The following is a 16,540-nucleotide window of genomic DNA, read 5'->3' on the forward strand; positions in this document are numbered from 1 at the left end:
AAGGGTAATAACTCTAATTAGGAGTCGACTGACGATTTCAAGGAACAATTGGTAGAGCTCAACATTCTGAACATGTTCGTCCTTGTAACATTTTCTCTATTAATAACGGTTTTCAAAATAATAGACAAAACTTTCATTTTACCCCTATTTTCTATTTTTAGCCATGTGTCATCTTGTTTGGTAGACGGGGTCATCGGACAGATTTTTTTTACACTAGATACCCTAATGTTGATTATGGTCAAGTTTGGTTAAATTTGGTCCAGCAGTTTCAGAGGAGAAGATTTTTGTAAAAGTTAACGGACAACGACGGACGCCAAGTGACGAGAAAAGCTCAATTGGCCTTTTGGGCCAGGTGAGCCAAAATTTAACGACTATTTCATAAAAATGTTTTTACAAATGTTATAACATTGTACTATTGCCAAAGTATTGATATGGTGTATAGGCTGAGTATGTTTCTCTCTATTGTTTATTTCATCATCGTTTACTAGTTAATTTTCAAGTTCTCTATTTTCTGAAACGCATTATACACACATATTACAGTAATTTAACTGGAATGTATTCCTTTTTTTTCCTACTAGATTTCACATGACACTAAAACCTTTTAATTTACAGAGGTAATATGACCGCTTTATTTAAACGACATATTATTATTCTTATTCATAGTTTAACACATAACTGATAAAAATTCATTTTAGAATACACTGGTTCTTTAAATAGTTTGAAATACAATCAACAATGTAAAACAAATGTCTTTTCCACGAAACCCCCTTTAGGACCACATTCTTTCCACGAGAGCATCTTTATAAGACCGCGTTCTTTCCACTAGAGCCCCTTTAAGACCACATTCTTTCCACGAGAGCATCTTTAAGACCGCGTTCTTTCCACGAGAGCACCTTTAAGACCGCGTTCTTTCCACGAGAGCCCCTTTCAGATCGCGTTCTTTCCACTAGAGTTCCTATAAGTTCATTTAACATCACAATACATCTGTAAAAACAATGGCATACAACCTAACGATCATTATCACTGTTTTATTACAATTTAAACTATTTGAACATGGTACTACATTGGCGTTATAGCTTTTATAATTAACAATAATGTAGTTATGACTATGAATTGGACGCCCTTAATGTCTTTTGTTCTTTATAATGTTCAATTAATTAGGGTATAATTTTCTATTATGAGGAATGAATTCTAAAGTGATTCATTGTTGGAAAGTTGTTTTCCCCTAAAAAGAAATGTGTTAATTGGATGTAAAAAGGTGCATTGGTCCACTCTTGAATCTATTTTCAAAATATCAGTTGGGGGAAAATGAAGAGATGATATACAAAGGATGAATAAAGAAGAATGGGAAGCGCAACAAGTAAACCTAAGCAGCCTAAGTCTGGCGAGACACGTTTGTCTAACCATCTGTCTACTGATATCACTGAACATAAATCTGACGATGCCACTAATACCACTGAGGAACGTACTGTTTTGGATGATTCTTTCGACACTGACATCACAGTTAAAAACTGTAATAAAAATCTTGAACTTTATAACAGTGCTTCTAAGGTAAGACAGATTTTAATGTGGAATAGAAATCTTAAAATCTTTAACTGAATAACTATTTCTTAAAGGTACAGTACAAGAAGTTTTAGTTAAGAAAGATGTTAGCACCTTAATAAGTGGGTTGATCTATTTATCAAATATGACATTGTGTAATAGGTATAGACACAATGGCAACGAACAGTTATATGGACCTTTTTTCTAAACCATTTAACAAATTGAGCTGGTTTTTAGTATGTGAGTCTACTAAGATGAGTTACAGATCGAGTTTATATTTGGTTCCGCTCCATTGTATTTTGCCGAAATTTCTGTCTTTAGACTTTGAAAAATTCGTAAAAAATAACAGTTATACGGACTTCGTTTTTAAACGACTTCGCATATTGAGCTGATTTTGAGTATATATATGTAAATATAAAAATACGAAGATGTGGTATAATTGCCAACGAGACAACTCTCTACAAGAGACCAAATGACACAGAAATTAACACCCATAGGTCACCGAACGGCCTTCAACAATGAGCAAAACCCATACCGCATAGTCAGCTATAAAAGGCCACGAAATGACAAATGTAAAACAATTCAAACGGGAAAACTAACGGCCTCATTTATGTACAAAATAATGAACGAAAAACAAATATGATACACAGAAACAAATGACAACCACTGAATAACAGGTTCCTGACTTGGGACAGGCACTACAGAATGTGGCGGGGTTAAACATGTTTGGCGGGCGCCCAACCCTTCCCCTATAACCTGGGACAGTGATGAAACAGCACAAGAACAAACTATAAAAAACAATAAACGAACAACAAATATGCTATACAGAAACAAAAACAACAAAAACAACCACTGACTTACAGGTTTCTGACTTGGGACAGGCACATACAGAATGTGGCGGGGTTAAGCATGTTAGCGGGCGCCCAACCCTCCCCTTACCTGGGACAGTGATGAAACAGCACAAGAACAAACTATAAAAAACAATTAACGAACAACAAATATGCTATACAGAAACAAAAACAACAAAAACAACCACTGACTTACAAGTTTCTGACTTGGGACAGGCACATACAGAATGTGGCGAGGTTAAACATGTTAGCGGGCGCCCAACCCTCCCCCTAACCTGGGACAGTGGTGTAACAGTACAACATAAGAAAAAACTGTAAAAATCAGTCGAAAAAGCTTAACTCTGCAGATGGATACAAACAGTAATACATATAACAAAAACACAGAGTGGACGTGGCAGGGTACTTATGCATCCCCAAAACAAAAAGACACTAAGTACACATCTGAGAGTACTCGCAGTTACTGACAGCTAGTCCAAAGCCAATAACAACTAATAAAAAAATCATGCATCTAAGACTAAAATATCAATCAGTACACATCCAACATCCAATGGATTTAGTGTAAAGACGTCATTAACAGTCAGAGAAAAACATGACCTTGTGCAATGCCAAGATACAGGTATCGGCAGATTGTAGAGCCATGAATGTGCATATGTATATACAAATAATATTTAGTTTGATTTTAAATTACTGATAACAAAATCAATATTAATACCAATAAAAACAACATTCAAAGATCTAATTGCAGTGTTGAATTGGTAACCTTTTAGAATAAGTTTTTTTAAAGGATCAAGTTTACCCGGATCGTTTTTAAATTTCCGGGCTCAGTAAACAACATCTCCGTAAAAATTAGGATGTGCTACCCCGTTTGAAATAAGTTTTCTACAGGTACAACCAAACTTCAAAACCAAATCTTTATATCTATGGAAGAATTTAGTAAAAGTTTTAAATAATTTGTGGTAACGAAATCCCTGACTTAATAATTTACCAGTAATACATAGATAACGTTCATTGAAATCCAAAACGTCACAACAGACACGGGCATAGCGAACGAGTTGTGATATATAAACGCCGTACGATGGTGCCAAAGGTACATCACCGTCCTAAAAAGGAAAATTAACATTAGGGAACGAAAAATCCTCCCTTTTATTTCAGTGTAGAGTTTCCCGTGTAAAACTGAAATATCTGAATCTAGAAAAGGACAGTTATTACTGTTTATATTTGATTTATTTAAAGTAAGTACCTTTTGGTAAATTTCGGCAGTATATTTAGAAAATTCTTAATTATTTAACGAAAAAATATCATCAAGATAACGGTAAGTGTTGTTGAATTTATCAATTAAATGCAATTTAGACGGGTCTTTACTGAGTTTGGTCATAAAATGTGATTCATAACAATACAAGAACAAGTCAAGTCAACAGATTGAGTTTACAATAGGTTCCGCTCGGCTGATTTTAGCCGAAATAACCGCTTTGGACTTGATATTTTTGTGAAAATAACAGTTATACGGACTTTTTTTCTAAACGCCATCACATATTGAGCTGCTTTTAAGTAAGTGAGTCTACTATGATGATTTACAGGTTGGGTTTATTTTTGGTACCGCTCCATTGATATTTGACGAAATTACAGGCTTTGGACTTTAAAAATTTCGTGAAAATAACAATTATACGGACTTTCATTCTCAAATTTCCACTGCTTAAAATGGCTTCAAGCTTTTATTTGCGAGCGGGGTCATTCGTGTCGTTCCGACACATCTAGTTTCATTTGCACTACTATTTTTTTTATTTACTAAATACATGGAAAAAGTTCAAATCAACAGACATGTACTATTGAGGTATTTGCTTGTGAAAAATTCCCAGTTTCAAAATAAAGCACTTGTACTTATAAGATATATTTTTTTAATTACTACGGTTCATTTGTATCCACTTTCACACAGAGTACACACAGTAATTTCATATAATTTGTTGCACAGATTCAATGATTCATTTTTATCCTATCTTGGATATTTATAATTTTTTAGTTCATACCAGGCCAAAATATTCATTTTCAATCCCTATGGATATCAAATGATCGTCCCCTAATATTTAATTCAGATTTTCTTAAACTCAATTCTGAACATGCTTTTTATAAAAGCTTCGGACTAGAAGTCACCTTTAACTAAAACCATTGTATATTGTTGTCCTTGTACATGAGCTATAAAATATCTTATTTTGAACTTGATAGTATATAAACCAAATAAAATATTTGTATGTAATTATTGTATAAATAAATCAAAGGAAGATATCTGACAGTTCATCTAAAAACAAGAGATTTAATCTTCAGCTCACATAAACAGTAAATATTGTCTTGGCCTTGGTGACATTTTCTTAAAAGAAACGAATCAAATGCAATGACAGGAACTAACCGACAGTCCTGTTACTCAAAATATCTTGCCAAATTATATCTCGATCTTATTTGAGGTTTCGTCAGAATTGTACCTTGATCTGACATTGTGTAAACACGGTTGTAAAACGAGAGCGGAAATTTTTTATAACATATCTAATCTGACATTGACCAAACATGGTTGTGAAACGGTAAACTAACCCTTTTAATTATTTCAGCCTATTACTTCTGAGTGTGAAGGAAAAAACTCTATTTCTTCAAATAAATGTACAGAATTGCAAGACAAAGTAACAGGAAACCAGAATGACAGAAGAGCATGTGAAATTATTTTCCGAGGACTAAAAGGTCATTCAGAAAATGAATCAGACGCTGAACCGGAAATACTCTCCTCACATTCTCAATTCAGCAATTCTGCAGATATACAAGAAGATTGCAACGAGATTTCGAATGTAGAGGGCATTGCTAACATCCCTCCATTTTCCACTAAAATGGCAAGAGACCAATGCACAGAAAACGACCGAACACAAAATAATGCGATAACTGGCAGCGAAAACGATAAATTGCAAAATGATGTAATAAATTTAGAAACAAAAATTGAAGATGAACTTCCTCAAACGAATGACCTAAATGGTAATTCCAGTAAAGAAAAAGAAGAAAAACATGTTTTAAAATCAAAGTTTGATGAACATTTAATACCAACTGCCTTTGAAAAATATAAACCACTTATACAGAAGGAATTATTTTTGCTCCACCCTTCTCCGAATGTGTTAGAGTCAGCACAAAATAGCATCCTGGGAAGAAAAGATTGTGATGTTCCTCGATTTAATGATGGAATGCCACTACCAATACCATATCGCTGGGATATAAGTTACGATGACCATACCAATGGAACGAAGGTAAATAAAATGTATCAAATTATATTCAGTTCTGTATTCACGATAAAACATGTTACAGGGACTTTAGGTCCTTTTCGTTTTTATCAGCTATTCCAACGTTTTTATTAGGTTTTGGATTTTAAATTTTTCGGTCTATAGCATCACTGAAGAGACATTAATTTCCGAAATGCGCATCTGGTGCATAAATAAAGGTACCGTTAGTGTTTTTACTACAAAGGTTTGAAGACAAAATTGACACAAAATATGTCTTTCATTCATTCCTCCCGAAACATTTTTCATGATTTTTTTTGCTATGATGTTGTACATGTATATTGAGAGGATTTTTCTATTTATATCTACAGATTGAGTCCGCATTTCGTCCACACGGAATGTCGATCTTTAAGCTTCCATACCATATTATTTTCTATTTAATATGTTATTTTCTGCACACAAAAAGATTATCTCAAAAACCTTACCATCACTATCATAGACCACAACGAGGGTTGGTCAAGGGCCGACAGACTTGCTCGGGAAAGTGTTTGGATAAGAAAGTTTAAGACAGTTTCCCCAGAGGGCATTAATGAAAAAAACATAGAATAAGCCCCTACCATCACTTGTTTCCTGTAACTCGGGCTTCAGTACAGGACTCGTACAGTTTTAAGGAATTTATTTTTCTTCCCAAACATCAATATTGAAAACATTTACCAGCGTATTGATTCGTGATAATTTGTATAACGATCAAGATTATTATTTCAGTTTGACTACCAAATGTCAGGATAAGAATCATTTGACATCTTACTGATGAAGGATATTAGTTATCCGAAATATTTAACATTTGTTCATGATTTTATATTGTTGGTGATGTTGTACCCTTTTAGACTTGCTTATATATATATATATATATATCTACATATATCAAGCTTAGTTAGGGGGAAATCATCACAAACGAGCCTCATTAGAGAAATTGACGGTTGACTTTCATTATACTGACTTTAGGGTCAGCTACTTTCATTCGTTGAACTAGGTGTAGATGGTACAGGCATTTTCATTTGTTGAACTAGGTGTATATGGAACAGTTAATTTTATTCATTTAACTAGATGCATCGAACCTCTCGCTTGTATGACAGTCATTTCAGTTCCAATCAATTAAGGTGGGTTTCGTGTTGCTCAGTCTTTCGTTTTCTATGTAATGTTTTGTGGACTTGTTTGGATTTTTGTCGTTTTCCGGGTTTTTTCCCATGGCGTTATCAGTTCTCTCGACTTATGCGTTTTGAATATCTCCTTCGAGGATTTATAACTAATATATACATTCTTGGTCTCCTTGATATCTTCCGTCTCTATTTGGAATCGACACTTTAAACCCATATCTCATTTTATTTATATCCGCATTCGGACATTGTGTATGGCGTCATCCTACGTAACCAAATGGACGTGTTATTTATTCAAACATCTCGTAGTAAAACATGCACCGGAAAACTGAAAATACGCTGTTCAACGGGTTCTTTCGCGTCTATAGAGTCTGTCTCACTCTTATATGAGGGTCTGGATGGGGGTCCTTCATTTCTGTATTCTTTAATTTGGTAGGCCATTTTTCTCTATTCTTTATACTTTTTCCCCATTATTCTCTATTCTTTATACTTTTTCCCCATTATTCTCTATTCTTTATATTTTAGCACCGCATTATTCTTTATTCTTTATTTTTTGGTCCATTTTTCTCTATTCTTTATATTTTTTGCACATTATTCTCTATTCTGTAAAACCCCATCCATAACCTTTACCTATGCTTTTAATTTGTTTATTTTAACGTCATAGGCGAGACCTGACGTGACTGTGTATCTATACATCCCGCACAACTAACAGGTCAGTCTAACAAGAACAGTTTACAAAATACATCAGAACATTATGTAAGTTAAATTATCTCTAACAATACACTAAGATAATTAAGGCTGATGTATTGAAAAAATAAATAAAAATTGTACAAACAAAATAAAACTATTCAAAATACAAAGAACAAATACAAAAACTGTTCGCTTTCCAATAGTTCGGTCTCTAGCGCGCCGGTTGAAGGTAATTTCAGAAAAACGCGCTGTGCAAACCTTTGTCTGTATCATACTTTTTGTTAACAACACACAGAACATTAAACTTTCTTTAAAAGTCATCCTTCCATAACGTGTCCCACTCCCATAATGAATTTTACTCATTTACCGTCAGAATTTTAACTTCACAGTCACTGTTATCACAGCTATGGTATTCTCAATATCGACTTTACTGTCAGCTTGGGACTTTCATGGCAAGTACTAGAGCAGCTATGGGATACCAAAATACAGATGAACAGCGTGTTACATTAATATCAAAGTATGATATAATATCACTTAGTCAAGGCCCTCGTGCATTCAGTTAGATTACATTTAATGTTTATTTTAATATAATGCATTTACATGTTCATTTTTAGATGTGTTCGAGTATACCACTTGCCAATTTCGAAAGCCGTTTGAAACAGGAGGTTACATCTTACGACAAACTTCGATTGATCTTCGATGTCGTGACGTCATTCACTTCTAGGGAACAAATAGAAATTGATGCTAAACATCTTGGTATACATATTAAAGATGAAGAGACCGATATTTATGTGGAGATATTTCAATATCTTTGCAGGTGAATATAAAATTCTTCCCCTTTTATATATCAAAGAAAATATGAATTTAAACAGACGTGAAGTAGTTGTCAATGGTCACTACGACAAAAACAGAAGGGTTCCTGCAATATCAGTTACCTTAAATTGAGCAAAAATGTAAAGAGAAAGACTATTTAGGAGATAACTGTATTGTATTTTAACTTGACCCTAGTAAAATAAACATGGTTGTGTTGCAAATTCAGTTGCCATAGCAACACGCAACGGGGTATACGTCATCGACCTCGTCGACACACAAAAAAAACCAATCATTAGACATATGTGATACCAGTATATTAACACTGATCAAAAAGGCAAAGAGATAGACTATTTAATAGATAACTGTATTGCATTTTAAGCGTAGCCTAAGTAAAATATAGGTTTTACTGTCGCCAATTGAGTTTACCCAGCGACGCATCAATTCGACGGTTGACCATTTTGAGTAATTGGCAACAACGTCAACGTTTCTGGGATATTTCAAATCTATATTTTAACATTTTACTTGTATTGCATTGTAATAGGATTAACCGTTATGTATTTGAATAGTTGTCATTGTCAATTGACATGATTGAGGATTTGACTGTCGCAAATATCCGTTTTTCCGACTCTGCTCTGCGTAACCAGTAGAAACTGCACGTGTGTCCGTCAAATTAAGGAATACCAGTGCTGTGTTTGACGAGTTTCCAAGGTCAAATCCAAAAATGTTATCCAATTCTAATGCAATACAAGTGAAATGATTCGAATATATATTTAAAATTTCCGGAAACGTTGACTGCGATTGTGTGACGTTGTTGTCAATAGCATCCAATCGGTTACCATGGAATTAACGGCATACGTCTTCGTTCAAAACTTTCGTTGCATATCCATATTTCAATAGATTGAAAATTTGATACAACAACAGCCCAGTAGTTCAGACATACCATACGGATATAATGTTAATACAACTTTCTGTTATAAAATAAATGGTAAAAAAAACATCATCAAAGATACCAGACCTAACTTAAAAGATCATCTTCAGGAATGTATCTCCTTCATGTAAAGCTCTGATTCCTATACCGTGTAAAGCTATATTTTTGGTCTTGTTTAGTTACATTATTTCTTTAAAAAGAGGCGGAATATATCAAGGGGACATTGACTACTTTTTGAAAACTTTACTCGAACCCAAAAAAAATTAGACATATGGTATATACAATTATCAAAAAAACAAAACAAAAAATGTTTACAGCACGTCTACGCCTCTCAAACATGTATATGATAATAAATATATAATATATTACAGTGGCGTAGGAGAAGACTACAAAGAAAGGGGAAAGGCAAACCTCTGAGAGTGACAAGCATAAAAAACAACACATCTATATATTAGACGAGACGTTAGTCAGTGTCCCTTATCATTTTCATTTTTGTTTTCAATAAATTTGTTTTGCCAAAAAGTGTGGAGGGAATTGCTCCTACGCCCTTGTATGATAATGTAGTTTTATTTCCATTATTCATAATAGTACAGAGCATATGAAAATAAACACACACGCATATACACATACACCCCCAAATGAATTATAGATATATAATTATATTCATTCCAGTGTTGTAAGTATTCCATGCATGACGATTCATGGATATCTAAGAACTATTCCGAAAGAGAAAAAAGTGGATTGGTCAGTTGTGAGTCAGTGGCTAGCAGTATTATATGAAAACAAATGGATGTTGATCGACCCTCATCCAGTAGATAAGAAATTGTGGGAGTCTAAAAACTGTATTATGATTGGTTCTTCATTCAGAAAAATAAATACTGTTGATTTTCTTTTCCGTAAACAAATGGACAAACATTTTTTGGTTAATCCAACTGAATTTGTTTATTACTGTTTTCCAAACAAATCTTATTGGCAACTTCTATGGCGACCAGTTAACTACGAAGAATGGCAAAATATGGTTTTCCTTACACCTTTCTTTTATGATCTGAAACTGACATTGAAAACATCTCACACTTTTCACGTAGATATGACATCAAATAGTTTGAAAACTTTTAAAATATCTTTTCCGTCTAATAAGAAGATACAATTTGCAGCACGATTTTGCTCTTATAGCGGTGATTGTCTTGACACGCCTGAAAAATCCTGGACGTTTGTTGATACCGACGTTGACAAAAGCGAAACCGCGGTCAAGTTAAAAACAGCCCAGAATGGAGTGCTTAAAATCTATGCTATGGATACAGAATCCTCTAGTATATATGTAATGGTATGCTGCTTTGACATTTTGGCATCATTCGACAACAAAAACATACCCGATTGTAAAGATGTTTGCGGATTTCCGAGAAATGTTTTGCGTTTCGAATGGGGACCTGGGGTTGATACAAGTATTTGTGGTCTTGTTCCACTCTCTCACAGAGATTCAGAAATAACCACATCTGATAGTTCAGTACTTATCAAGTTCAAACGTACCAAAGATGACTACATGTATGACTTCAGCATAGACACTACGTCTACTTCCGACGAACCAATATCAAGACGTTTTGTTTTCTTCTGGTATGACACAGATTCAATAACATACAGAATAAGCAGCCCGTTTAAAGGTCTTGTCCTATTCAACATTTTAAAAAAAGAGACAATTTTACTATCACATAATGCATCGGTGTGTTCGTATCTTATTCATTTCCTAAATGAACCATCATGTAATTGCATGCCACCGCTTGTTGAAGATGGGAAACTTGGGATAACAAAAGACGGAAGACGAGAAAGAATCAGGTTCACAGATTGTGTAAATGGAATTATCAAAAGCACATCTTCAGGAGAGGTAACTTTGCGTCTGCAGAATTATAGTGGTGGTCATATTGAGCCTCGTCTTCATATAATTACGTCATGTTTTCATAACATGATCCGACATGTTTTCATTACATATAACGCTTCTTTAATTATCATTCGCATAAATCTGCCTAGAAAAGGAGAATATTTGTTATCGTTATTTTCTGGTGCTGGAGAAACTGATTCTAAATGTTTGTATAATGGTTTAGTATCCGTAACTAACCCTTCCTTACGATGGTCTCCATATCCAGAACTATGCCTTGATCATATCAACAACATTGGCGTATTTTCGCCTAAATCTGGAATACTGTCAGCCAAAACAGATATTTATTTTTCTATTGAAATACCTGATTCTGTGGACGTTGCTGCAGTATCATGTAAAGGATGGACGCATCTTGAAGAAACGAGTAAACACGTTTGGGAAGGACTTGTAACAACAGGGTATGCAGGAACGGATGTGAGAATAATGGCGAGATTTGAAATTGGGTCAAATGAATTTTTACGACTACTGACTTATAAGGTAGAGGTATTCTTTGAAATTGCTGGTTTTCCGGTTTTAAATTGAAGATTAAAGTAATTCATGGTATATAAAATATTGATATGATAGAAAAGTGGCTCAATAAATGTAAAACACTACTCATAGAAAAATTCAAATTATATTTAAATGGATCGTCAAATATCGTAAATCGATTAGGAAGTTACAAAATAGGGTAACAAACAAAAACTGAGGGAAACGCATGAACTCCAAAAAGGAGCGAGACCGGGTGCGTCGACAGGGTAAGAATAGTTATACATAAAGGCAACAGTAGTATACCGCTGTTCGAAATTCAAAAATCGATTGAGAAAAAAACAAATCCGGTTTACAAACTAAAACTGAGGGAAACACATCAAATATAAGAGAACTACGACACAACAGAAACACCACATTAAAATGTAACACACACAGAAACGAACTGTAATATAACGATGGCCATTTTCCTGACTTGGTACAGGACATTTTAAGACAAAAAATGGTGGGTTGACCCTGGTTGTGTGGCTAGCCAAACCTCCCGCTTTTATGGCAATGTTAAATATAACATTAAAATGACAACATTACATGACAGGACTACAATACAAATAAATGGGAGAACATATAGGACAGAGAAACATACGAATAATAGCTAACAAAGGGTACCAGGTTTAAAATGTAATACGCAAGACGCGCGTTTCGTTATACATTTGCAAAAAGGTCATGTAATTAGTCCAATGTTAGAAAGCAAATTTTGTCTGGTGTTATATTTGCTATATTAATACAGTACAAACACGCACACAAAGTCATTACAATTATTGCTATATATACAGCTACATTATAGATAGAAAGAAAAGTAAATGATAAAAATAATAATCCATCATACCATCAAGTAAATAGTACATAGAGGGTGTGTTCTGGTTAGTTAGGTAGACCTGATTCTAGTACTTTACCGACTTTCAAATCTCATAAATAAATTAAAAAGATACAAATCAAGGTAAAACACAAAACTTATGGAAACTCCAAAAGGAGTGCGACCGGGTACGTCGACAGGGTAAACGTCTCGTGGTATGCATTCATCAGACGCCATCCGAATCTTTAATCACTCAACATGTGACAATCGGCAATTTTACAGATCAGTCGATTATTCTTGTATCTGATTAAACCTCCCCTGTCTCGACTATAGTGATCATTAACTTGAACATTTAGTTGAGTAAAGAAGAGTGCATGAGTCCAGTCCGTGTTCGAGTGGGGTACAAGGAGCCGTTATATGTACACTGTACTCCGCATTTAACATCGATATATTTTAAAGAAGTTTGGTGTTTATTAATGTATAATAAAACAACGGGAATATCCATTGACTTATTGTTCTACTTTTCGGAACTAACTCTAGAAAGGAATTCCATTCACAAAAGATTCTTTCTTGGGTGATAATACTGTTTTATATGAGGTTTGCATTTCATTTTAGGTAATATCAGCTGAGGAAATAGAAACGAAGACTAAACATCAACAACTGTTAGTGAAGAATGCTGGATATATACTGGAAAATGATGAAATGCTGAAGTCGCTGTTAGATAAAGTTTAAAAGAAATATAAATGTTTATTGTTGGTGAACGTATTTGAAAATTCTGATAAATCTTTTAAAAGAGAGGCTAGAGATATCAATTATATTGTTATTGTGTTACCCTAGCTACTATATTTCATTATGTCATAAACATGACACTTACTGCAGCACGTTAAACATGATTTATAAATTGAAATAGAAGACCAGGTCTGTGAACTACATCAAACACCGAACTTGCATATTCAGCAGTAACATTCTTAAGAATGACCATTAAAGAAAAAACAATATGTAAAGGCATATGTCAATTTACATGCAAAATACGATTATTGTTGTATCTGTATATTTCTGCCAATGAAATGGGTTGTTACAGCTTAATTTGTTTGTTTAGGATCGTATTTCATATTTAGAAAATATTTACAACACTAAACAAATTTAGAGAACAATTACTTCCTTAAATTAGTGAAATTATTCCATCTTTTATAAATATGACTGTCAGATGAAGCAATATTTAAATTCATATATATGTATGTGTTCTTCAGTCTTGTGTGTTTATGTTTAATACCCAATGTCTATTGAGACATTTTGGTAGCAATCCTATAATTTTGAATTAGAAGCCAATAAAATATTCTTATTTTCATTCTTATATAGATTATAATAATAAAAACATAACACAAAATACACATATGTGCCACATGTGGATCAGGATCTGCTTACCCTTCCGGAGCACCTGAGATCACCCCCAGTTTTTGGTGGGGTTCGTGTTGCTTAGTCTTTAGTTTTCTATGTTGTGTCATCTGTACTATTATTTGTCTGTTTGTTTTTTTATTTTTGGCCATGGCGTTGTCAGTTTGTTTTCGATCTATGAGTTTGACAGTCCCTCTGGTATCTTTCGTCCCTCTTTTATATTGTTCTGACTTGTTTATTCAATTTACCAAAATAAACATGAAAATAGTGACAATTTATTTGGATCTTTTAATCAACACCAGAAAACAAATCAAATTTGAAAGCTAATCACAAAATGAAATGTTTTAAAAAAAAAAATTAAAATACATGTTTCAATAAGAAAATATGATTCCAACTCCCTCAGACAAAGTTGATCTTTATAGATCCCTTTTTGTCATATAGCTCTTAACATATTCGGGTATTTAATATTTATACATTCTGGTCTTTCAAATGTTTGGTTTTGATCGTTTCTGATTAAGGTCATTCCAGAAATGTAGGTTGCATGAAATTTACAAAGCGTTATTTTCATTCAATTCCAAGTCAAAAATGTTACAGTTTCAAAGTTGCTTCGTCAGGTCAGAGTCCCTTGAACTTTGATATCTTAATTGGGGTATTGGAAAAAATATTGGTTTTGTCTTAATTTTGATATGTCTATTATCTACACAAATCCCGAGAGAAATTTACTTCCCGGCACATAGCAAGACTTAAACCAATAGATAACAGTGTAGACACGTCAGTAATCTGATTGTTATTTACTACACGTATGAAGATTCCATATATTCATAGTCTTAGATGTTCTTACCACATGCATTGTGCAGACAAAGGGCACTAGTCCTTTTGAGTATAAATAAATGACGTTTACAGTTAAAGAATATGTCATTTTAATTCGCATGAACTCCAAAAGGAGAGAGACCAGGGCTCTCGGTCATAAAACTTTACTCAGAACTCGAAGTATAAAATTTGCGCTCGAAACACAAAATCTAGTATTTTAATTGGTCGATTTTTTAGTACGAATACGATAATCGTGCTCGAACTTTTCGTGATCGCAAGGCCTGGTAAGCGTCTCCTGCTGTGTATATACATATCAACGGCCTTGCGAATTAACACTCATTCAAAATGTAACAATCGGGAATAGGACACAATCGTTAAACTTACTGATCAAACGACTATACTGGTATCTGAAGATCTAAGATCGGTAGTGAGTTGAGACACAGGCATGCCGTATCGGTCAACCAATTCGCGATAGTAACCGTAAAACATGTATTTCAGTCGTTCTTCCTCTTAACTGTGTTAGAGCAGTTTTTTCGTAAGGAGTACACACCTATTATTGATGTGAGTATAACGTAAACATCCACGAGCGTAGCGTATTAACTGAAATATGAAAACACCATACGAAGAAAAAGAGGGTATGTTAATGCTGGGAAATGGGAAGACTGTTGACACTGGGAAAGTTTAACCCATCCCGTTTATCATTGATTCTAGCTTGAAATCGTCCATCTGTGTCATTCATCAATAATCTTAAAGTGAAATTAAAGACCTTTGTATGATATTTTTGTCTTTCTTTTGTCTTTTGAGAAGGTTCTGTTTGAATTCTGATTTATATGAGTACGGTAACAAGTTGGTCAGTTGTAGGTAACACTTAGCTATTCCTTGAAATACAGATGGTCTGCTGAGATATCAATCCACCAAACCACACTCAACAAATTGGTTGTCAATCATTTTGATTATATTGTCTTCGGTGTATTTGTTGTGGGAATCAGTTTGATTCTTCGCAAAGTAAGACTTTGTATGACCCGAAACAATAGAATTATATATACGTTTCCCATTTTTGTAGAAAAAAAGCTCTGTTTGATGAGACAAATTCAAGACATTTGGTGAAAATTTTAAGTTTATCCTGTCTTCGTTGTTACCAGCAAATTCATTAATTACAATATTGTACTTGTAAATAGTAAAATTGCGTGTAGGGAACTAGGAATGCACAAGAAAACGTTATCATTGCAAACAAGGGAGTAGTTATTTCACAACAGCATACATGAATAAATGAATTGGTCTATATATCCGGTTACCACGGTTACAGTAACAGGATGGACAATATTTGACTGAATCGTCTTCAAAAGTATATATATACATACATATATTTTACACATAATCAAATGTCCGGTTATTTCAACTCTATAAAATGCTACAATGTCTTTATCTTTGTCTTTATCCTCGCAGTTTAGCACACACAAAATGCAAAACTGTTATGGGTAACAGGATAATTTTGATATGTCTATTATCTACACAAATCCCGAGAGAAATTTACTTCCCGGCACATAGCAAGACTTAAACCAATAGATAACAGTGTAGACATGTCAGTAATCTGATTGTTATTTACTACACGTACTATGAAGATTCCATATATTCATAGTCTTAGATGTTCTTACCACATGCATTGTGCAGACAAAGGGCTCTAGTCCTTTTGAGTATAAATAAATGACGTTTACAGTTAAAGAATATGTCATTTTAAATCGCATGAACTCCAAAAGGAGAGAGACCAGGGCTCTCGGTCATAAAACTTTACTCAGAACTCGAAGTATAAAATTTGCGCTCGAAACAAAAAATCTAGTATTTTAATTGGTCGATTTTTTAGTAC

The 16,540-nt window shown here is 33.9% G+C and overlaps 1 protein-coding gene across 2 annotated transcripts; it reads left to right on the top strand.

The window, feature by feature from the left end:
• Positions 1 to 1,058: 1,058 nt before the first annotated feature.
• Positions 1,059 to 13,817, top strand: LOC127717920 (uncharacterized). 2 transcript variants are annotated; one of them, XM_052223786.1, is made up of 5 exons: positions 1,059 to 1,551; positions 4,988 to 5,665; positions 8,097 to 8,299; positions 9,896 to 11,630; positions 13,087 to 13,817. In XM_052223786.1, exons 1-5 carry the CDS (start codon positions 1,345 to 1,347, stop codon positions 13,201 to 13,203), a joined length of 2,940 nt encoding a protein of 979 aa, XP_052079746.1. In that variant the 5' UTR covers positions 1,059 to 1,344; the 3' UTR covers positions 13,204 to 13,817. The 2 variants fall into 2 exon arrangements, with proteins under 2 accessions (XP_052079746.1, XP_052079747.1); XM_052223787.1 differs by lacking the exon at positions 1,059 to 1,551 and having other exon boundaries at positions 4,866 to 5,665.
• The last annotated feature ends 2,723 nt before the right edge of the window (positions 13,818 to 16,540 follow it).

Source organism: Mytilus californianus, unplaced genomic scaffold, assembly GCF_021869535.1.
Source record: "Mytilus californianus isolate M0D057914Y unplaced genomic scaffold, xbMytCali1.0.p SCAF_10, whole genome shotgun sequence".
Taxonomy (NCBI): domain Eukaryota; kingdom Metazoa; phylum Mollusca; class Bivalvia; order Mytilida; family Mytilidae; genus Mytilus; species Mytilus californianus.